Raw genomic sequence first — 22488 nt, 5'->3', positions numbered from 1 at the left:
CTATAATATATAATAGCAAACTAAGTGCTAGGGGTAGAATTTGAACCCAGACTGTATGACTCTGCGAGCCACAGTTAGTCAATTTTTTTTAGAGTCCCACAAAAAGAAATACCTTTTACAGAGCAACCCAAAGGTGTGTAACACACACAGTGATACAAATGTGCAAGTACTTTAGTATAGTAAAATGGAAACAAAAGAATCCTGAAACAAAAGTTACCTTATTACAAGTAATACACTCTGATATTTCCTATTCTATTATACTGGAGAAAATGCTAGCTGTAAACTACTAAATTGATTTCCAGACACAATCCAGAGTTTGATAAACACCATCGTAAGCTATATCCTTAATACAAGTACAAATAAATGAAAAAAAAATTAAGGACCAAAAGTTTACATAGTTTGCCCTAGGTTATATAGAATCAGCAAAAATTAAGGATTAGAATCAAATTCTTTAGAATTCATATTCAATCTTTCCACTATTTCCTAAAAGCTACATTAATGACAAGTTGCTTCAAAATCAATTAAAATTACCAGTAATCTAATGTTTAGAGTAACTCTGATCTGATGAATACTCATAGACACTGTATGCTGTTTACTCTGCAGACTATACAGAAGTCAGATGGTGCGACAGTGGCACATGGATAGGTGGCACCAGATACATACTTAACTTTAGCACGGGATCTGAGAACTCAGAACTTTCTCAAATACCTGGGCGAATGAATAGTGAAAACGATGACCAAAATGATTAACACAAGTCAAACCGCTTCATTCATTTTTTAAGGATCCTACTATGACCTTCCTTAGATCTAGGGAAATATTAGGTCCTGTCACACTTTGGAAATGAGTGGTTCATCTGTGAGCTAAACTACTAGGAGAAACAACAAACGTAAAGCAGGAATTTCTGGTAGCAACCAACCGCTTCTGGAGTATCAATTCTTTGAACAAATCAATACAAAAATAATTTTTGTCTTTGTCCTGCTCAGATACTCTCAAGCGCTCCCACGGCTTTTAGGGCAAAAATCAAACGTATAAGACATTCTGGTATTCAAGACTTCATATGCCCAGCCCTCCTTTCAAGCTTTTACCTCTGTGCTCTGTGCCTTGCTAGGAGGAGGACATGCTTCTTGGCCTGGCAGAAATTTCTACTCACCCTTCAAAAACCCCGGATTTGGCGTCACTGACTTTTGACCCCTGCAGCACTCAGGCTCTTAAAACTAGACTAGAAAGGGTAAGAAAGATGAAGTGTCTGTCTTACCCAGGAATCAGTGTTACGGTGGCGATGGCTTCGCTGAGTCTGATGGCGGATAAGGGCCCGTCCCAGAGACCCACCACCCGGCGCTCTCCTCCGGCCCATAGCAACGCCGCGGTCCCAAAAATCGCTTAGCGCGTGCGGTTTCCGGTATTCATAGCTCGACCCCCGGAAGTGACGATTGAGCGAGCCCAAATAATTCAGGCCCGAAGTTGAGAGGGAAAAACGGAATGATTTGTTCCAAAATGCTCTTTCTATATTTTGAGTTTGCCAGTATTATATAAATAAATGTGAAAGTTGTTCTGGGAAATTTCCTATAGATATATTTACGAATGTCTCAAATTTTGATAGAATGATTGAGTTAAAACAATGGTACATTCCGAATTTGTGCGCCGGTCTCTAGCGTCCTGCGAAAAACTAGGGCACCTGGAAAACACGGCCGTTCATAGTCGCGGCTAACCCCGCCTCCCGCTGTTTTCGTCAGGAGGAGGTGGAGACTGGGAAGAAAAGTGTTTCCGTGGCGTGAGGTGGGGGACAGTTTCCCAGCGCGTCCCATCGTGTGGCTTCGCCGAGCCCAGCAAATAAATATTTTTTGTTTACCTAGTCTCCCCCAGCTGCGAACTGGCAATAAAGTCTCCGCCTGGATGGGAGTACGGAATGGGAGGTTAAATAATATTTCCAGAACTTGGCAATGTTGCAAGGAAAGCCAACAGGGTCTCACTTATGCTTTATTTCAAATAGAAAATGTTTAAACAGCTCTAGTTACAATTTTATTAACATTTCCCTATAATTAAAATTAAAGTGAAAACAATGGGCCGGCTCCGCTCCTAGAGGCCTGGGCTTGTATTCCTCACTTTATCGTTAGATTTCCCAAATGGGAGTATAAAGTCAGTTTAGAGTGGCGTGTATGCAGGTAAACTACGTTCTCATGAATTCGAAGAACCACCTCACTGTTATGCAGAGAGAGAGGAAGCAGCTTTCCCAAATCATAGATCGAATATGTGCAGTGTCAGGAATCAAACCCAAGTCCTGTCACTATCCTATACATTCCTGGGGGTAGAGTGGGGAATGAGGGTTGTTAGCATGTATTTTAGAAATCACTGGGTGATATGCATATGTTACCTAGCATAGCTTGATTTAGTTATTCCACAATGTATACATACATCAAAACATCATGTGCACTGTAAGTAATGTATAACTTGTACTTGTCAATTAAAAAAGAAATTATAGGATCAAGAATCCATTTAACCCAGGGTTTCTCAAACTTAATGTGCATAGGAATCCCCAGGGAATCTCATTAATATGCATATTATGATTCATAATGTCTTGGGTGAAGCCCAGGACTCTCTAGTTCTACCAAACTTCCAGGTGATACTCATGCTACTGGTCCATGAACACTTTGAGTAGCAAGCGTAGTCTACTCCCTTCTGGTACAGATGAAAACACTGATGTGGACTGGCTAAAAGTCAGTCACAGCAAGTTAGCAGCAGGCAAAACTGAGACCATACCCCACCCATTTCTGAATTCCCTGCCAAGCGCTCTGTGTGCTACCCCTCAGTGCTGACTCTTAACTGAATTGGAGTGAAGCACCCAAGGGATTGCTAACAAGCTATATAGTAGTTGGCAAGGCTTTGAGAAGACAGTGCTCCCAGGTCAGTGAAGGAATGCATCAGAACATGATTTCTCCCATTTCCCTATTTAGAAACAGTATGTATTTAAAATCGCTGAATACAATCTCCAGAAGTAAGATATAAAGAAGACCGATGGAATAGAATTAGCAGATAGCCCCTGGCACTCTCTCAGGAGATGAGTGGTTAAAGATAAAACTAACTCATGAAGTAAGATTAAGTGGATTTTACATTAAAAATAATAACAATAATAGGAGACAATATAAAGAAACTTGCCATCTCACTCCTAGGGCTCAATCAGGCACTTGGGACTTCACCATAGTTTCTTTTTCTAGATTTTGCCACCTCCAGAAATTTTGAGAAAGCTAATACTTTGGGTTTCTATTGTCATTCTTCTAAGGGCTCAGTCTTGACCAAATAAAAATAAAAGTAATAATTTAATCAGGACTGGTGAGGAGTCAAAAGGACATTGACACTGTAAGATAATTAGCAGCAACTATTCTTAGCTGACAAATAAGTAAAGCATAGATAATTCTAATATTTTCCCCAAGACATTACTCAAATCTACCAATTACGAAAGAGCTGAGTCTCAATTTTCTTATCTGGTTAATGGGGATAATAATAATTCCTGTCCTGCAGAGTTAGCAAATGAGATAGTTCTGCAAGTTCATTGCCTAGTAGTCTGTGGAGGTACCAACTGGCACAGCTAAACAAACTTTTTTCCCAGCAACTGAGCAATGAATGTGAGAACCAACTGGATAATTGTTCAATGAGAGGGCAAGGAGGAAGGGAATTGAGGGTGTTGATGAGACAAGACCATGGGATCCAGATTATGAGGAATGAAGTGAGATTGCATGGGAAATGATGATGATGGTGGTGGTGAAGGGCGAAGCAAGGTGCTGGCTGCTGCCCCAGTGAGGGAGTTGCAAAGATGAATCAGTCCAGGTCACTGCCCTCCAACCGCAGAAGCCATTCCACCCACACATTTCAAGCATCAACACAACCCAGCCAAACTCCCCTCACTGCTTTGTCACACCAGTGGAAACACTCATTCACCAGGCTTGTCTGAAATACTGGTCAGATTTTCCCAATTCCCCACATAGCTGAACCCTTCCGTTTAAGCCACTATTCTCTGAATTGCTGACCCCTGGAGGAGGCTGCATTGATTTGGGGAACAAAACAAAGCCTCATATTCAGCTTCCAAATAGTGACAAAGGGAGTATTCCTCATTCAAGGTGTTGCATAATGCTTGAATTACCACGTCTAAACAAATACAAGCCCTGAAACAAGTTACATGCCCTGAAACCCACACCCAAAACCAAACTTTGGAGTAGCTTTCAGCTCTCCAATTCCACACTGTTGTGCCTCTGGGCTCCACATCTGTCTGGGGAGGAAGAAGGAAGAGTGGGTGGGTTTCTGTTTTGTTTTTCCTTTCTCCTTGGTCAGAAATGTGTCAGTGGCAGAAAAATTGTTCCAAGGCAAGTTTGCAGCTCTGTGCCTCCTTCTCTCCCATACTTTACACCACCACCTTCTACAAGGACATTAAAGCAGTTTGCATAAGGCTGGGAGTTGTGAAAATAAAAGTCTGGCAGTCTCTGCAGAGTGCCAATGAATCAGTAGTGAAACTCCCCATGATTATCTGCCATTCTCAGTTTATCCCTATTGAAAATGGGTGGATTCTCACACATAAGTGAGTTTTAGTAATTCGGCAAACTCTTTTAATTTTGTTTTTAATTGACACATACTAATTATACATATTTATGGGGTGCAATGTGATGTTGTGATACCTTGTGTAATAATCAAATCAGAGTATTTAGCATATCCATCACCTCATACATTTATAATTTCTTTGTGTTGATAACATTCAAAATCCTCTCTTCTAGCTGTTTTGAAATAAACAATACAATATTGTTAACCAGTCACACTACTATCAGTCGACATTTATTGGTGGTTATTATAAATGATTAATTTGAGTCACTGCAATCAAACTGATTGTTTGCCTGTACAAGTTATTGTGCATGCAAGAGGAATGTAAAAGACCTCTTGCTTGGGTGACACAGGCTACGGCAGCAGTACCCAACCTTTTGGCACAAGGGACTGGTTTCATGGAAGACAATTTTTCCACAGACCAGGGTGGGAGGATGGTTTCAGGATGATTCAAGCGCATTACATTTTTTGTGCACTTTATTTCTATTATTATTACATTGTAATGTACAATGAAATAATTATACAACTCACCATAATGCAGAATCAGTGGGAGCCCTGAGCTTGTTTTCCTGCAACTAGACAGTCCCATTTGGGGGTGATGGGAGACAGTGACACCCAAAGTGTGTTGTTTATGTCCGGTCTACTCCGTAATCTCATTTTGGTTGCTGTCACTGCAAAAAAACCCTGCTTCACAAAGATAGGAAGTAGGTTTTTCAGTGCTTTTGTGGCAATCTCAGGATATTCCGCCTTGACTTTAATCCAGACGTATGGAGAGTTGAAGTTGTCTCAAACGTACTTTTAAGGCCACCGTCATTTGTGATCTTAAGCAGTTGATTCTCTTCTAGCATGGATGAAGTTGATTCACCTGGCATATTCACAAATGGGTCTTGGATCCATTCCTTCCCAGGTCAGGGGTCTTTTGTGGTTGAGAAGTAAGCTCAAACTCTTTTGAAAGCTGAGATAGGTGATCATGCACCAGCTGGGAGAAAGAAGGCCCTGACTCAGTCTCTTTCAAAATCTCTGCTAATGTTTGAAACATGTCAGAAATCCCAATGGTCACTTGTCGCCCCCATAATTCCAGTTTGGCTTTGAATGCAGCCACTTTATCTGCCAATTTGAACACAGTTGTCATTCTCCCTTGAAGTGACAGATTGAGTTCATTGAGCAGGTTGAATATGTCACACAAGTAAGCAAGTTTTGCAACCCATTCTGTGTCACTGAAACGTGTTGCCAATGGTGACTGTTTTTCTAAAAGAAATTTCTGGAGCAGCTCTCGTAACTCAAAAACTCTGGCCAGTGATCTACCTTTAGAAAGCCATCTCAACTTCTGTGTATAAGAGAAGACATGTGTTCAGGTGTGGTGGCTTACACCTGTAATCCTAGCACTCTGGGAGGCCGAGGCAGGAGTATCGCTTGAGGTCAGGAGTTGAGACCAGCCTGAGTAAGAGTGAGACCCTGTCTCTACTAAAAATAGGAAAAACTAGCTGCGCAACTAAAAAAATTAGAAAAAATATTAGCAAAAATAAAATTAGCTGGGCATGGTGACACATGAGGCTGAGGTAGGAGGATGGCTTGAACCCAGGAGTTTGAGGTTGCTGTGAGCTAGGCTGATGCCACAGCACTCTAGCCAGGGTGACAGAGTAAGACTGTCTCAAAAAAAGAAAAAAAGACAAGACGTGTGTGCTCTGTGTCCATGTCCTCACAGAGCTGGGCAAGCAGACATGAGTTAAAAACATGTGCTTTAATGTGGTTGATAATTTTAATCACATCCTGCTAAACATTGTTTAGTTCAGGGAACATTTTTTGGCTAGCCAGCATTTTTCTATGGATGACACAGTGCGTAGACCCAAATTCAGAAGTGACCTCCTTGACCTGAGTAGCGAAACCAGAAAGCTGTTCAGTCATGACAGCTGTTCTGTCCATGCATATACTGACACAAAATGACCAATTCCGTTTTCTTGATATGTAATCATTCAAAGACTTGAATAGTTCTGCAGCTGTGGTGTTCGTTGGCAACAAAAGTGCACATAACATACCCTCATGCACATCCTCCTGAAAAATATATTGCACAAAAACAAGCATTGTTGCCTTCTTGTCAACATCAGTAGACTTGTCCACCAGGATTGCGTATCACAGTGACTCATTAGTCCTCTCTAACAGATAGACCTCAATATCCTCTGCTATTTCATCAATTCGTCTAGTTATGGTGCTAGCTGAAAGAGGAACACGTGCCATCTTTTGAACTGCAGCCTCTCCTAAAAGTTCACAGCAAATGTCCTTAGCAGCAGGCAGGATCAACTTTTCACCAATAATGAAGGGCTTCTTAGCTTTAGCAATGTGGTTAGCCACTAAGAATGATGCTCTCAGTGCAGACACATTTGATGAAGTGGTGGCCTTCAATAATTGCTCCTGTTCTTCATGTTCACGTTTTTTTTTTCTTTTGAAAAGCTCCAAAGGCTTGTCTTTTAATGCAGGGTGCTTGGTCTCCATGCGGTGAAGCAGTCTTGAAGGATTCATGGCTTCGTTGGATAGCGGTCGCCACATATTATACAAAGTGGGGTTGGAGAATGTGAGTCACCTGTTACAATGAACCTGTAATTTAAGTAGGATTCTTGGTATTTTCTTTTAAATGCAGCTTTCATTTTGTTGGCAGTCTTAGAGTCCTCTGCTGTCTCATCACTGGGTCTTTCCCCCTGTTCAAAGAAGCTGTCCAGCGATGTTTGGTTTTTACTCATTTTTGCTAGGGTTATATTGTGGGCTTACCAATCTGTGACTGAGGCAAGTGCACAGTGTGGGAAAGAGGCACAGATGGAAGTGGTAAGTAAAACAATGGGTGGACCACACATGGACTAAAGTAAGTGTTGGATTCTGACTTAAAGCCTGGCACCAGATGCAGCTTAATTGCCACTCACTGGTAGGGTTTTGATATGAGTCTATAAGCAATTGATTTATTATGGTCTCTGTGCAGTCAAAACTCTCTGCTAATGATAATCTGTATCTGCAGCTGCTCCCCAGCACTAGCATCACCACCTCAGCTCCACCTCAGACCATCAGGCATCAGATTCTCATAAGGAGCTCACAACCCAGATCCCTCGCATGTACAGTTTACAGTAGGGTTTGTGCTCCTATGAGAATCTATTGCCACGGCTGATCTGACAGGAGGCGGAGCTCTTGCAGTGATGCGAGTGATGAGGAGCAGCTGTAAATACAGATGAAGCTTCACTCACTTGCCTGCTGTTCACTTTCTGCTGTGCAGCCTGGTTCCTAACAGGTACCAGTCCGAGGCCTGGGGGTTGGGGACTGCAGGGCTACAAGATCCTATGTACGCTGTATCTGACCCCATGAATTTTTTCTCGGCTCTCATATGTGGAATATCCGTGGTCTTTTATTCACAGATGACTTTGCAATTACTTTTCCCATCACAACAGTCAAGTGAGAAAGAGTATTGGTATTTTTCTGCACTTTTAGTTGAAGAAATTGAGACCCAATAAAGTTAAGCAAAGTCAAGCAAAGTAAAGGAGGCTAGAAGTAGAATTAATAATCACTAACTCTAAAATCTGCAGATAGAAAGCACCAGGCTTCTCCCATCCATTCATTTATTCATTCAGCACTGGACAAACTCCCTGCCCCAATGAGCTTGCACGTTAATGGTGATCAGCCTAACAGAAGGACTCAGCCAGTTAAATAGCTCAAGTTAGCAGTGGGGCCATGAACTATGCCACCAAGTAAACCCTACTCCATTAGGAGGGCTTCCAAGCACCAGGATTTTACTTTTTGTTTCCAAAAGTGACCCCTCTCCTTCTATCACTCTAATAAATATATTAATAAATGTTAACATGTCAACCTAGTGATGGTGATGGAATGCAAAACTATGTAGTATGAGGGAAAGGTGAGGGAAGTATGACTAGCCCGAGGAGGGGGACTCCAGGGGTATGTGGGACCATTTCCATCATGTGGCAGACTATCCTAGGGAAGGGAGAGATTGTTCTGAGTAGATACAAGGCAAGAACAGCCATAACAAATGGGGAGAAACCACAGGGTTGCAATTTTGGGTTCAATGTGTTTGAACCTTCTCAAAATCAGAGTAGTCCAAAGATGGAATGGACAGCTTAGTAAGGTAGTGAGTTTCCTGACACTGGAGGTGTTCAAGCAAAGGCCAGATAACCAAGTGTCAGATGTTCTCAGTCAGGTTCATGCGTCAAAGTGGGTGTTGGAATATACAACCACTAAGGTGCTTAACGTGCTCCTGACCCTGGCAGGTTCTCTTCCTCTTCCTGCTACCCTTTGTCTCACCTGGATATCTCAAATAGCAGGGGAACAATTATGATCTCAGAAAGGATGCCTAGATTGGCAAAAGCAGGGTGGTGCCTTCATGTAACTTGGGGAGAAGACTCTTCTTGTCCTCTTTGTCATGAGAAGGTTGAGGGTACCTTGAACCACTACCTAGCAAATTCGGTTATCATTAGTTATGAATACTATTATTACAAATGAAAAGGTTAAAAATAACCATTTTTTTTTAAAGATCCAGAGTTTCTGCATTAAAGCTAACCATGCAGGAGTAAGAATTTTGCCTCCCTCCACCTTCAGAAGGGACAAGCCAGTCTGCTCTTTCTTTACTGGTCCCTGCCTTTGGTAGCACTGATGAGAGGGCTCACTTATAAGGCTCATGGTTGCACTTATCTTGGCTTCCTTCTAGTGCCTTAGCATTCCTGCCTCGGCCCTATCCAAGTGGCAAACATTCCAAGCAAGCAGTCCATGAAAGGAGAGGTTCCATGACAAGGAGCATGGTGAGAACATTACTAGGGACTTGGGACCCCCAGAGTTTGTAGACTGCTGATCTTATCTGTTGTCCTCTCTTACTCCTGCAATTTCCTGTCATGGCCTCTGTTTTGAGTTAATGTTGTCCCTCAAAAAGATATGTTCAAGTCCTAACCCTGAGTACCTGTGGATCTGATCTTATTTGGAAAAAGGTCTTTGCAGAGGTAATCAAGTGAGGATGAAACCATATTGGATTAGGGTGGGCCCTAATCCAATGACTCTGTTCTTATAAGAAGAGAAATATTGGATGCATGCACAGAAGACACAAGGAGACGGCCATGAGATGACAGAGGCAGAGATTGGAGTGATATGTCCATAAGCCAAGGAACACCAAGGATTACAGACAACCATCAGAAGCTAGAAGGGACGAAGAAGGATGCTTCCTTCTTCTAACCTCCAAAACTGTGAGAGATTAAACTTCTTTTGTTTTAAGCTACCCCATTTATGATAATTTGTGATGGCCACCCTAGGAAGTGAATACAGCCTTCTATGATCTTAGAACTGGAAGGAAATTTGTTCAGCTCACAAACAAGGAGGCAAAGGCCTAGAGAGGGACAGCAGCTTGTTCTGGGGCCCTCAGTGAGTCAGGGCTGGGGTGTGGGTGTCTGGCTGTCTTCCCTGCTCTCTCTGGGTATCTGAGCTTGGCTCTGATCATGGTAGTCCCTGCTCCAGTGCCTCCGGTGACTCACCGCAGTTTGGGAGACGCCTCTGCCTGCCATTCAAGGCCCTGAGGAGTCAGGTCCTGGCCTGATTCAAACGCAAAGAACATAGGCTTTGGGGATCTTGGGAAAGTTTCCTAACTCCTCTAAGCCTTAGTCTTTTCCCTCTGTAAAATGAAGAGACTAGCACAGACCTGGCGACACTCTTAGGAGGATGAAATGCTTGGATAGATCTGAAGCACTTAGCACCGTGTCTGATACGTAGTAAGGGCTCAGTACACAAGCATTTCCTGCCTTTGCCCAGTCATTTAGTGTTCAACACTAACTGCCTTCTGCATAAGCCATTTTCTCTCCTTGTGGACTTGTCACTCCTGTCTCTCTTTATGGCAGTCTGCCCACCCTTCCACGCTTAGCATGAAATCCATCCCCTCCATAAAGAGGGCCCTGGTCTCTTCACTGTTTGACTACAAGTTATGTTTCCCTCTGTGTTCCCAGAGTACTCTATGTTAAGTTCAGCCTTCACTATCTCGGATCAAACTTATTCACACCTATGTTTCATCCCCTACAGCATACCAAAAGCTACCTCCTCAAGTCCTCTCTGAATCAGTGAATACTGGATGATAAACTCCTTAAGGAGGGGGCCCTGTGCATCTCTTCAGCACCTATTGTAGAGAGGCCAGTTAAGTTGATGTTTGTGATTGAACAGCTATTATCTTGCTCATTCATTTGCATAGCCCAGCTAAAGGTGTGCCAGGCCCACATGCCCAGAGGGAAGTTCAAAAACAAGAGACAAACTAAAACACAGGCTTGCATGGTATGCTCTCTGCTCTTAGTTTGAAAATCTCCAAGTATTTATCACATGCATTTAATCTCATTTGTACTTTATATTATTTCCTGAGAAATAGGAACTGTTACAACTCTCATTGTTTTTGAAGTGAAAACGCCGGAGAGGTTGTTACTGGGCAGAGCAGAGGAACCCAATGGGCCACCGTACTTTCACGGACCTGTGTGCAACCTTAACCACCACAGAGGTCAAAGTCTCACTGGTGGAGTCCCATGGCCATCATGCTTGACTGCAACCTCTTTGGGGGCAGTGAAAGCCATTAATGAGTGGACTTTTCATTAAGGGACCCAGTGAGTAACTATACAGTCAGGTCACAGGGAGAGGTATGTTTGGCTGGTGAGGGATACTCCTGCTCAGTCTAACAGTTGAGCCTATGAAACCCCCAAACACAGCCCTTCACAGAGGGAGAGCAAGTGAAGAACATGAGTTCTACACATTTATGTGTTTAAAAGCTCTTGGCCTTATGTTTAGCAGACAGAAAGTACCCTGAATTGAGATTCAGGCCACATGAGTCCTAATCTTGGCTTGGCCACTAAATCACTGTATGGCCATGCGCATGTACTGTCAGGCCCTCGGTTTCTCATCTGTAAAACCAGGGGAGTTTGACTAGATTATCTGGAAGGGCCCTTCCAGTTCTAATAGCCTGTGCTTGTCACAGTCCCGTTACTGTGAAAATAAACACATGGTAAGTGTTCATTTCACAAATATTTACCATACGTTGACTTGGTGGCAGGCATTATGCTAGGAGCTAGGGACACAAAGAGTGAATAAAATACAGTCCCCACCCTGAAGGAGCTCCAAGTCTAGGTGGGGAGGCAGAGAGTTAAAGAAAATATTATAATAAGCCAAGTGCAGAGGTAAAGGTACACACAAGGGAGCATGGAGAAGGAGTCAGCTAGGTGCAGGATGCTTTCCTGGAGAAAATGGTATACCTGAGCTGGTTCTTTAAAAATGAGTAGGAATCAGCCAGAGGAAGTGGCAGGAGGAGGTCATTGCAGTTATTAATAGATGGAACCATACAAGCAATGGCAGGCAGGGAAGAGACAGTCTCACAAGCACAGGAAGAAGTACAGGCTATTTTCCATTGCTGGAGCATAAATTCAGGGGCCGGGAGAGAAGAATGAGCATGTGCCAGACCTGAAAATTCTTGTGTGTTATACTGAGGAGCTGCGAGTGCATCCTGTGGCTGGCGGGAAGCAACCGAAGGGTTAAAATGGGAAGAGGTACAGGTCAGATTTGTAGTTTGGTAACTGTGGAGGCTGGCTTTGAGGGGGACAGGTTCAAAGGAGGAGAGACTTCTGAGTCTGGAGGAGGGGGCTGGGCATGGGTGTGGAGTGCTGTGTGTAGATTAGTTGGGGCTAGGGGTTGCTCTAACTGCCCCCTTTTGTTGGGGAGGTGCCAGGTCAGCTCTGCTTGGCTCTGGGGAGAGCAGGTGGCTTTGGGAAACTGGTAAAGATTTAGGGTACTCATTGGGAAGAGTGGGAGAGAGAACAGAGCGAGGATAAGGGAAAAGACGACTGGATGGGAGGTGAACTGCTACTGTAACAAGTCAGCACAAACTTAGTGGCTTAAATCAACACAAATTTAAAAATCTAATACAGGTCTCACTGGGCCAAAACCAAGGTATCTAGTAGCCACATTAAAGAAGCAAAAAGAAACAGGTAAAATTAATTTTAATAATATATTTTATTTGAACCAATATAGCCAAAATATTATCATTTAATATATAATTAATATAAAATTATTTAGATCTTTTACATTCTTTTTGTCGTACTAAGTCTTCAAAATCCAGTGTGTCTTACGGAGATGAAAGTAGCTAAAACCAAAAAGCAAATAAAGCAAAAAAACAGAAACAAAAACAAAGTCCAGTGTGTCTTTCAGACTTGTGGCATGTCTTAATTTGGGCCAACTGTGTTCCAAGTGCTCAGCAGCTTCACACGGCCGGTGACCGCCATACTGGCCGGCACAGGCTGGAGCGTGCTGACCCCCATCTCTTTGCACAGCTGGCTCGGTCTCGTTCGAGTCTCTGGCCAGAGCCACCTTTCCTGACCGTACTGTCTAAAATAGCCACCTTCCACTCCCAACACTGCTTCCTTTTCTTCAGAGACTTATCACTGTCTGGTATTTTATTAGTTATTTGTCTCTTTATTGTAATATCTGCCCTCTCTACCCATAGGATATAAATCCCATGAAGGCAAAGACCTATGTGTCTTCTTTAGTGCTATATCCCCAGCAGCTGTGTCACATCCATGGGAGAGTCTCAACAAATACTTGCTGAATGACTTTGAAGATTCCAGATTCGTCATTTGTCATCTCCCAAGCCAGTGTCCAGTGAGTGGGATATTAGAGGAGAGTGGAGAAGGGGCACCATGTCAGACATAAGGTGGTCCAGAAAGAACCTGTTCAAAAGCCTTCTGTAAGCTGAAAGGTTGACTCTCAGATGTCAAGTTTGGGGCTGGGACTCCTGGTCACAGCATTGCCTTCCAGCTGTGACTTGGCTGCTGTGTTGGTTTAACCACTGGCTTATCGGGTTTTATAAGCCATCCCATCACGTGGCATTTCCGCCTGCTACCAGTAGGTGGGGCAGTGTCATTTAAAAAAAGTAGTCTGCAGTTTCTAACCCGTTCCCAATTTGACTTTGCTTATGTTGCGTTCTGGAACTGCCCTGTCTCAAATCTGTGGTGTAGACTCATAAATGGTGCCGCCAGCTGTCCCAGCTGAAGAAACGCAGCCTCAGTTTGAAAGTATGCTTTCGGCGAGGGTGGCCAGCTTCTCCATAGGTGAAGCAGGCTGGCCCAGGCCCAGGCCCCGAGGAGACAGTGGGTTCTCTTCCTGGATCTTTGAGCACAGGCACAGAGCATGACTCACACACTGGGGTGTTCACAGTGGCCTAGAATCTTTGTGTTCTCCCGAGGTTGAAAACAAGCTTATTAAGAAGGTAGTCAAGGCATGACACAGACTAGTCAACAGGAGCTGCTCTGTGGGTCTGTGCATCTGGGCCTGGCACTCCGGCCACTGCTGAAAAGCCTGGCCTGCCAGTGAACTCCTCCCTGCCACTGTGGTCCACTGGTTTCCCTGCCACCACATGAAGCACAAGGTGGTATCTCCCAGCAGTAGCTCCCCCTTGGACCTCTAAGCCATTTGGAAACGTAAACTGCTTGAATATGATAGAGATTAGAATTGAGATTAGGGACCAGCTGAAGGTCACTTAGCACAGGTTAATTTGGTGGTATGTTTTTACCAGGACTTTTTGTCTTTTGGAGCGTGTACTATTTACTGCATTGCCACTGCAAGATATTCCAGAAGTTTGAGGAATTAATGTTGGCTTAAATTGCTTATTATAGATAGTCTTAACTACCTCATTCCAATACCATGTCTGATATTGCTACACTAACCCATCGGTACAGCTGAAGAGTAAGGCATTATGGCTCTGACTGAAGGACACCATAGGTCCAGTCAGCTGTGAAAAGGCCACTCCTTCTTTTAGAGACTAGGAGGGCCAAAAAGCACCATCAGGAAACTTTCTTCTTTCATTGTTACAATCATTAAACTCCATCTGAACCTGTGCATGTGCATGCATTGACATGCTTCTCTAGTTTTGCTGTCCTCTACACTTGGAAAGCCTTTCGATCTTTTCCTGTTTGGAGAAATCCTGTTCACTCTTGAAATGTCACCACCTCCATGAAGACTTTTCTGATTTTTGTAGTCACGATGAACCTTTTCTTCCAGCTTCTCATAGTACTTTGGGTCTTTGTTATTAGCATTTAGTCCACTTTGTCTTCTTGTTCACATGCATGTCTCGTCCATTAATTCAACAGACACTTATTGAGTGCCTATTTGTACCACACAATGGGGATACAGGGTACTTTCACAGAGCCTACATTCCAGTGGAAGCCCAGAGTTGGGTGGAATTTACATTCTTCATTGGCCCAGGAGCTTCTTGGACACAGTAACTGGATCTGCTCCTAGCTCAGGGCCTGGCACCAAAAGGTACTCAGAGAAGTTAGTTAAATTGAAACTGAGTACCTATGACTCCGGGAAAATTGGGTTAGAGTTCAAAGGAAGGTTAAATGTTAGCAAAGGTAGAGCATTAAGCAATTTCCAGGGGCGGCTGCAGTGGTTCTGATATGAGGATCCGGCATGGAGGCCGGAGACATCCAAGATCCCTAGTGGACTAGGACTGTAGGGAGGGACCACTGTCCTCCTCTAGGATAAGCCTGGGAATTTGATGCAGGGTCATCCAGACGTTTATCACACATTCCAGCCAGAAATCTTTTTGCTTTGACTGAGCAGACCATAGAGGCAAGCAGGTTGTTTTAAGGGCCCAGAAAAGAGTTATTAACCAAGGGTCAAACTGGTCAGATGACTAAAACTACATTGTCCAGTTGGCCCATGAGAAAAGCATGACTGATGCAATTATCATCACTCCCACTGGAGGGTGGCCAGGTATTATTTGACACTCATATAAAAAATGTCACTTGAATTTTTACTAGGAATTCTCATCCAAAATGGGTCAATGATATAATAAAACCAAATGACTGGCCTGCCAAAGTAAACTGCGTTCTAACCACACACAAGCATTACTTAGAATTTGTATATATCTCAGAATAACTGCTCTACTCTGAAGCTTGACAGCAGGAATGGGTTATTTGGGGGGACCGGGGCGATTAGGAGCGGGGAACCACCTTACTTATTGACTATATACTATATTGTTCACTCCAATCACATTACCACTCACCTCACTTTTCACCATCTGCTGCTTACCTGTGAATAAGGGGCTCCAAGATAGTGAAAGATAAGTCTTAGTGTTTTCTTTGCCCCTTTGTTTTCTTTAATCCAATACAATTCTGAAAATGATAATATTAAACAGCACCCAGTCATTCTTAGAAAGCTGTCACACAAGGAAAAAAAACACTATTTTCTCAACCTTTTTGCATAGGACATTATAGCCTATAATCTCATCTTCCACCACCTCCCCCAGAAGTTTCGATCTAGACATACATTTATTCAGTGAGTCGCAATTCAGCCTGGGGGTGGAGTGTCACAGTTCAAGTTCCTTTTGCTGCGGGGTAACCCAGGTCTTGGTGGTTTCTGTAGATAAAAGAGACACTGGCAAATTTGGGATGTAATTGCCAGATTGGATCGGTCTCCGCCCTCCCTCCACCAATGGCTGCTACCGGGTTCCTTTAAGAGACCAGAAATCTGCCCGGCGTTGGAGCCCGAAAAGGATCCTCTTCTCTGCTCCTCCCCTGTCCCCGCGCGGCGAATGGTTCGCGCCGGCCTATATTTACCCGAGATCTTCCCCTCGGACGGCAAGGATGTGAGGCGGGCGAGCCGGCCACCGCTCGCTGCACCGGAGAGGGCGCGCTGCAAAGGCGGGCAGCCGATCCAAGAGAGCCCGCGAGTGGAGTTGGACACTCCGAAGGGAAGAAATGAGGTAGCGGCGGTCCCCGGAGCCGGCCATGCGAGCGCCCAGCCCGCGGAGACCAGCGCTCCCCGGGCCAGGCCAGCCCGGGCAGTGAGGCGGCCGAGGGCGAGTCCCGGCGTCCGGCCGGAGCCGAGATGCAGTGAGCCGCCGCGGGACTGCTGCGCTGGGCCGCCGCGGCCGGCCGCGCCCGCCATCTGACCGCACTTCGGGCAAGCTGCTGATTCTGGGACCAGCCCGGCCGAGGGGCTCTCCATCTCCAGCAACTTTGGGGGTGGGGAGCACCGGCCCCAGGGGACAGTCGCTCTAGAGTTTCCGCAATTTCTGGCCCCAGGCCCGGGAGTTGTGTGTGTCAGGGGGCCCTTTTCACCTTCGCTGGGGAGTTTCTGCATATTCTCGCACCATCCCGGGTGCTTTTGCTGGGGCTCCCTCTATTTATTTGCACGCGCGCATCTAGCTTTTTTCTAAGACGTTTTGCTCCGCTCTTGTTCCCTCTCATTTTGTTGCTTGCCTGAGACTCTGCTCTTGTCCTTGCCCAGGCTGGGGTAGTTCTGTGTGTGCGCGCGCTCGCTCTTCCCTCCCCTTCCCTATTTTCTTCTTTTAAAAATTCTACCCTCAACCCCTGCAGGGTTTCTAAACACTATCTCTCCTCCCCTTCCCCCAACTCCCTACCACTGGGCCGCTCCCAACAGTTTTATTTTTCGGTCTTGCCCGGGCCGGGGCGGGTGGCTCAGCGGGGCTCGCACCCGGCGCTCCGCCGCCGCCGCCCAGCTGTGCCGGGGCGCCCTTCGGAGATGCTGCCGTGGAAGAAGCACAAGTTCGAGCTGCTGGCCGAGGCGCCGCCGCGGCAGGCGTCCAAGCCCAAGGGCTACGCTGTGAGCCTGCACTACTCAGCGCTCAGCTCGCTGGCACGGGCGTGCCCCGAAGGCGCGCTTAGCCGGGTGGGCAGCATGTTCCGCTCCAAGCGCAAGAAGCTGCACATCACCAGCGAGGACCCCACTTACACCGTGCTCTACCTGGGCAATGCCACCACCATCCAGGCGCGCGGCGACGGCTGCACCGACCTAGCCGTGGGCAAGATCTGGAGCAAGAGCGAGGCGGGCCGTCAGGGCACCAAGATGAAGCTGACGGTGAGTGCGCAGGGTATCCGCATGGTGCACGCTGAGGAGCGCGCGCTGCGCCGCCCCGGCCACCTCTACTTGCTGCACCGCGTCACATACTGCGTGGCAGACGCGCGGCTGCCCAAGGTCTTCGCATGGGTGTACCGACACGAGCTAAAGCACAAGGCGGTAATGCTGCGCTGCCACGCTGTGCTGGTGTCCAAGCCCGAGAAGGCGCAAGCTATGGCGCTACTACTCTACCAGACATCTGCCAACGCGCTGGCAGAATTTAAACGCCTCAAGCGGCGGGACGACGCGCGTCACCAGCAGCAGGAGCTGGTGGGCGCGCACACCATCCCGCTAGTGCCGCTGCGCAAGCTGCTCCTGCACGGACCCTGCTGCTACAAACCGCCGGTGGAGCGCAGCCGCAGCGCGCCCAAGCTCGGCTCCATCACTGAGGACCTGCTTGGGGAACAGCAGGAGCAGGAGCTGCAGGAGGAAGAGGAAGAGGAGCACTCCGTGGGCTGCCTGGAGGAAGAGGAGGACCGTGCGGGGGAGGGAGACCCAGCAGAGCAGGAGGCTGAGGCGCAGCGGGCGCTGGTGGTGGCCATGCACTTAGAGTGCGGAGACTTGCTGGACACGCTGGAGAATGGCCGCGAGGAGGCGCTGGGGGGCGGCGGGGGCTCCTTGGGCCGGGGAGCCGGGCCGCCGCCTCTGCTGCTGGGCAGCGCCTCCGACATGAAGGCCGAGCTGTCGCAGCTTATTAGCGACCTGGGCGACTTCAGCTTCGGCAACGACGTGCGCACTCTGCAGGCCGACTTGCGGGTGACGCGCCTGCTGTCGGGCGAGAGCACCGGCAGCGAGAGCTCCATCGAGGGCGGGGGCCCGGACGCCACCTCCGCCACCGCCGTGGACCCGCCCAGTCCAGCCGACGCCAGCCAGGACGAGCCCCACTCGGGCTGAACTCCCAGAAGACTCCTCTGCGCCCCCGGCACCCCACTGTGGGTCCCCATCCGTGGTCCTGACAACCACCCTATCCTCCGCCCTCGCCCAGGAAAGGGGAAATGGGGCATGCGAGGCCCAGAATTGACCCTGGCCGCCCCCCCTTCCCTTGCCCCAACACTTTAAGTTCTGTTCGAGGCGGGCTCAGGTTGCGCTTGGGGATGTGGGGAGACGTGAGAGCGGGGAAAACCCCTGCAAGGAAGGTGCGAGGCCGGCCTGTGGGAAGCGGGTGAAGGAAGGCGGGCTGGGCTGAAGTTCGCAAAAGTCTCTCCTGCCGGCCGGTTTCCTGTTTGTGGGGCAGCTGGGGCCCGAGGAGGAGGGGTTCACTTCCTCCCTCGGCCCCCTGGGAGCGGCCTTGCACTGTCATTGACATGGCGTTGAAAAAAAAGGATTTGCTCTCAACAAATGTTTGAGGCTTCAGTGCCACCCCTTTGCCCCCAGTTCTTTTTGGTGCAAGCGCTTGGGCTGTTTACCTCAAGACTCAGACCCTTGAAATTCTGCCAAATTCCTCAAATAACTGTTGGGGTGGGGGGAGATGAAAGAAAGTTGCGTTTTGTTTACAGTTAAAGACATCTAATATCTGAAAAAGGAGTTTTCCTTTAGAAACACACACACACCCCTTCCTCTTGCTCAAAAGATCTCACTCCATGATACTGTGTAAAATATTTTTGCACTGTTGTGAAGTATTTTTGACATCTTTATTTTGTACATAATTGTGTTCTCAGAGCTGAATGTTTATGTCTTTTGCTGTGCAAAAGAAACATGTAAAATGTTGTTCAGTTGTATATACAGAAATGTGTATAAAACATTTTTGTTATTTTTTAAAAGTAGCACTGTTCTGGTTCTGTTTGCACGTCAGTGGGGGGAGAATAAAGAGGAAAATTTACCAGAACAGGTGAGCCTCTGGAACTGCTGCATGGGGGTGGGAGAGGACGTGTCAAATCCTGGGATGGTGTGATCAGACAGTCTTTGGCTTGGAGAGAATTAGGGAAGGGGGATCCACTTTATGTGTAGTCCGGGGCCTTTCTGGACCTCCATAACTCTGCGTGCTGTGTCTGGGGCCAGCCTTCACAATATATCCCATATTCCCACTACGTTGTGCATGACCTTTTCTGATCTTTCTGAGTTAATTTTTGGAGAGGCTAGGGTGAATTCCACTTCCCACTCTCAGACTTGTGAGATTATTTATGGAGGAGTGACTTTCCGAGTCTGCTGAGGTTTTACCACTTCCTTCTGTGGGTCACACTAATGATCAAGTGTAAAGATACCACATAATCTTCTCCTTTATAAACAGCCGGGGAGCTTTAAGGATGAACTAGAAACCCAAAGAAAGTCCCCTGGAGCTCCGTGAGGAGCAGAATCATCTCTGTTTTTCCTGGGAGGAAAACCAAAGAGAGAGAAAAGTTGACAAGTTCTGATCGTGGTGTGAATGAGTCATGGTGCAGGTGGGGTGGTGGATGGGCAGGTTGCAGATCCCATTTCCTTCCCATCTCCAGCCCAGCATGACCCGGTGGGGGAGTGGTGTGGAGGTCAAGGCAGAGAGGAGCTGTTAGCGCTTGGGCCGGGTGTGCATGTTTTAGTGTTTTCATGCTTTCCGTGTGTTTGTTTCTGTTGTAAACTCCAAACAGATGTCTCTAGTTTGGCTACACCCGATCAGTTGGAAGTTGTAATAAGATGCTGCCAAAACTGTGCCTTCTGCAAATTCTATTTTCCCTTTGCCCTTTTGAGCCTCTTTTCCTGTGTTGCAGAAATGGATCTCACTCCTGGCCTTCCCTGGTGTCCTGAGACCACTTTGTTTTGTTTTCATCATAAATATGCTCTGAGCAGCTAGACCCAGAGATCCTAAGGAGTCTGGAGTTCACGGAACCATAGAGGGAAGGAAAATTCAAGATTTTCTTCCTAATTAATGGGAGTGGGTCTGGCATAAGATGATTTTGAAAAAAGAAAAGCAAAGGGGATGAGTGGGAAATATTTTTAAAAATATTCAGTCTCTTCTTAAGGGCATTAGGACAAGGTCCAGGTCTTTGAATCTATTTTATTTTGATTTGTTTGAAAGTTCCTATTCCTCTCCCTGAATACCTCAGATACACATCATTGAATGACATTAAAAAACCCCCAGGTAGAGAGGTCGGCAAAGCCAAATCCTGGCGTACCACCCACCCACATTGGTGAGCCTTCCACACAAGTGTTCTTGCCTGATCAGCAGACAGCTGTGGGGGCCATATCTATCCTGTGTGACTAGATTTTACATTTCAGATTATTTCTAGGCATTGCCAAGTTCCTCTGCTGTTCGAAACTGATGAAGAGATAAAACAGTGAAGATAATACTGCTAATACTTGGGGGTGGGGCAGAGTCTGTGTGTCTTCATTCTTATCCAATTTATGTGCCTGATGAGAATGCCAAGGTTGGCGTTCATCTGTGACGAATGGACATATGGTGATTGGTCAAAAACTTCAGGCAAATGACATTTAAACCAACACCATCAATAAATATAAGGTAACTGTCTCTTTAAAGTCTGATTATTTCTCTTATTCTATTTATAAATAGGTGGTGGTGGGGGTTGGGGGCTGAGTGGGTGGAAGGAGAAAATAATCAGGCTGTAAAAAAGCCAGGTCTCCCCCCCTCTCCCTACACCACTCCGCCCCATGCCCTCCCCGTCTCTCCTTCTCCTCTGCTTTTTGGCTTTCATCCCCACTGCACCCCAGGGCTCTGACTGATGTAATTCTAGAAGAGATTCGAAGGTGATACATGATTCACCCTTTCTTATGTCTCAGTCTTCCAGGGTGATATCACTAGAGTAAGAAGAGATATTTTGAATGAAAAACAAAACACCCACCAAAAAAACCTCAAAAATCTAATTTGCTCCTGGCACTTGGAGGGAAAAGACTGGCATGACCAAAGCAAAGTTAAGTAGTGAGATGAAATGCACGTTCCGAAAAGCACCTGAAGTCTGGTTTGCTCATCACATTTAGCTTTTCCTTCTTGCAAGGTGAGGCTCGTGTTTCTCCTTGACGTAACCTGATGGTACTTTAAATGCAGTGAGACACTTTCACATTCTTTCCCAGCCTAAGTAATCCTCCGTGTCCGACAATGCAGCATTGACTGCATGAAAAACAGTGACTTCCGGCAGCGAGAGAGATGTCGCAGAGGTGGAGGCGCCAGTCCGTAGAGGAGGCATTCGTCACCCTCTCTGGGCACACACAGCCCATGTTTGTTTCTACAGTTGTGTATGTTGAGGGGGAAGGCAGGCAGGAGGAGTAGCGGTACAAAATACGCAACAGTATTTCATACCCTCTCAACTATTCCAGAGTAAGAGAACACCCCCTCCGCACACACACACATGCTCCTCCCTAAAGAAAACATCCCTTTCACGGCTCCACAGTCAGCAGTACAGTAGATTTTAAACAAATTAGAAAGGCTCTGTTATACTAAGAAAGCCCCATTCCCTTCCCAGGAGACAGAGCTGTTTTTGAGGGTTCTGCCTGTGAACAGAGAGAGAACTGGCTGGTAGAATCTACCCCTGGTACCACATTGGGGATTAAAAAATCTCATTGGAGTCGCTGAGAATCACGAGAAACACAAAAATTCTATTAGGAGCAAGTTGCCTTCTTTTCTAGCAGGATTTAGTAATTTAATAAGCAGAACTCTTTGCTCTGCGTGGTATGCATCAGTAGCCCTAGCATGTGCTGGTAAGTGATGCATGACAGAGCTAGAAATGTGTGTGAACTGCGGTGGCTAGGAGCCATGGCTGACACGTGGGGAACTCTGTACTCTCTGCTCCAGGCGTTTTGCATATGGCCGCTGTCTAAGTCTGTTTAGTATTGCTATAAAGGAATAGCTGAAGCTCGGTGACTGATTGATCAATTGAGACAGGGTCTCACTCTGTCGCCTGGGCTAGAGTGCAGTGATGTCATCATAGCTCACTGCAACCTCAAACTCCTGGGCTCAAGCAATCTGAGTAGCTGGGACTACAGGCGCACCACCATGCCTAGCTAATTTTTCTGTTTTCTGTAGAGACAAGATCTTGCTGTGTTGCCCAGGCTGGTCTCAAACTC

At 46.4% G+C, this 22488-nt stretch overlaps 2 protein-coding genes across 2 annotated transcripts in view; one reads left to right on the top strand and one right to left on the bottom strand.

Moving 5' to 3' along the window:
- The window catches only part of LSG1 (large 60S subunit nuclear export GTPase 1), a 34606-nt gene extending 33187 nt beyond the window's left edge, over positions 1 to 1419 (bottom strand). Inside the window, exon 1 of the mRNA XM_012642248.1 lies at positions 1256 to 1419. Coding sequence (XP_012497702.1) covers positions 1256 to 1354 — 99 coding nt within the window. The 5' untranslated portion in view covers positions 1355 to 1419. The remainder of the gene's footprint in view (positions 1 to 1255) is intronic.
- A 15149-nt stretch (positions 1420 to 16568) lies between these two features.
- Positions 16569 to 19116, top strand: FAM43A (family with sequence similarity 43, member A). The gene has a single exon (XM_012640329.1). It carries the CDS (start codon positions 17125 to 17127, stop codon positions 18391 to 18393), a length of 1269 nt encoding a protein of 422 aa, XP_012495783.1. The 5' UTR covers positions 16569 to 17124; the 3' UTR covers positions 18394 to 19116.
- The last annotated feature ends 3372 nt before the right edge of the window (positions 19117 to 22488 follow it).

The sequence above is a fragment of the Propithecus coquereli genome, unplaced genomic scaffold (genome assembly GCF_000956105.1).
Source record: "Propithecus coquereli isolate 6110/MARCELLA unplaced genomic scaffold, Pcoq_1.0 Scaffold10, whole genome shotgun sequence".
Classification (NCBI taxonomy): Eukaryota; Metazoa; Chordata; class Mammalia; order Primates; family Indriidae; genus Propithecus; species Propithecus coquereli.
The sequence above is the reverse complement of the archived record's forward strand: the minus strand, read 5'-3'. Positions and strand labels throughout refer to the sequence as shown.

What these genes read in the sequence shown, in the direction of transcription:
- FAM43A (XM_012640329.1), top strand. Translation starts at nt 17,125, where the DNA reads ATGCTGCCGTGGAAGAAGCACAAGTTCGAGCTGCTGGCCGAGGCGCCG.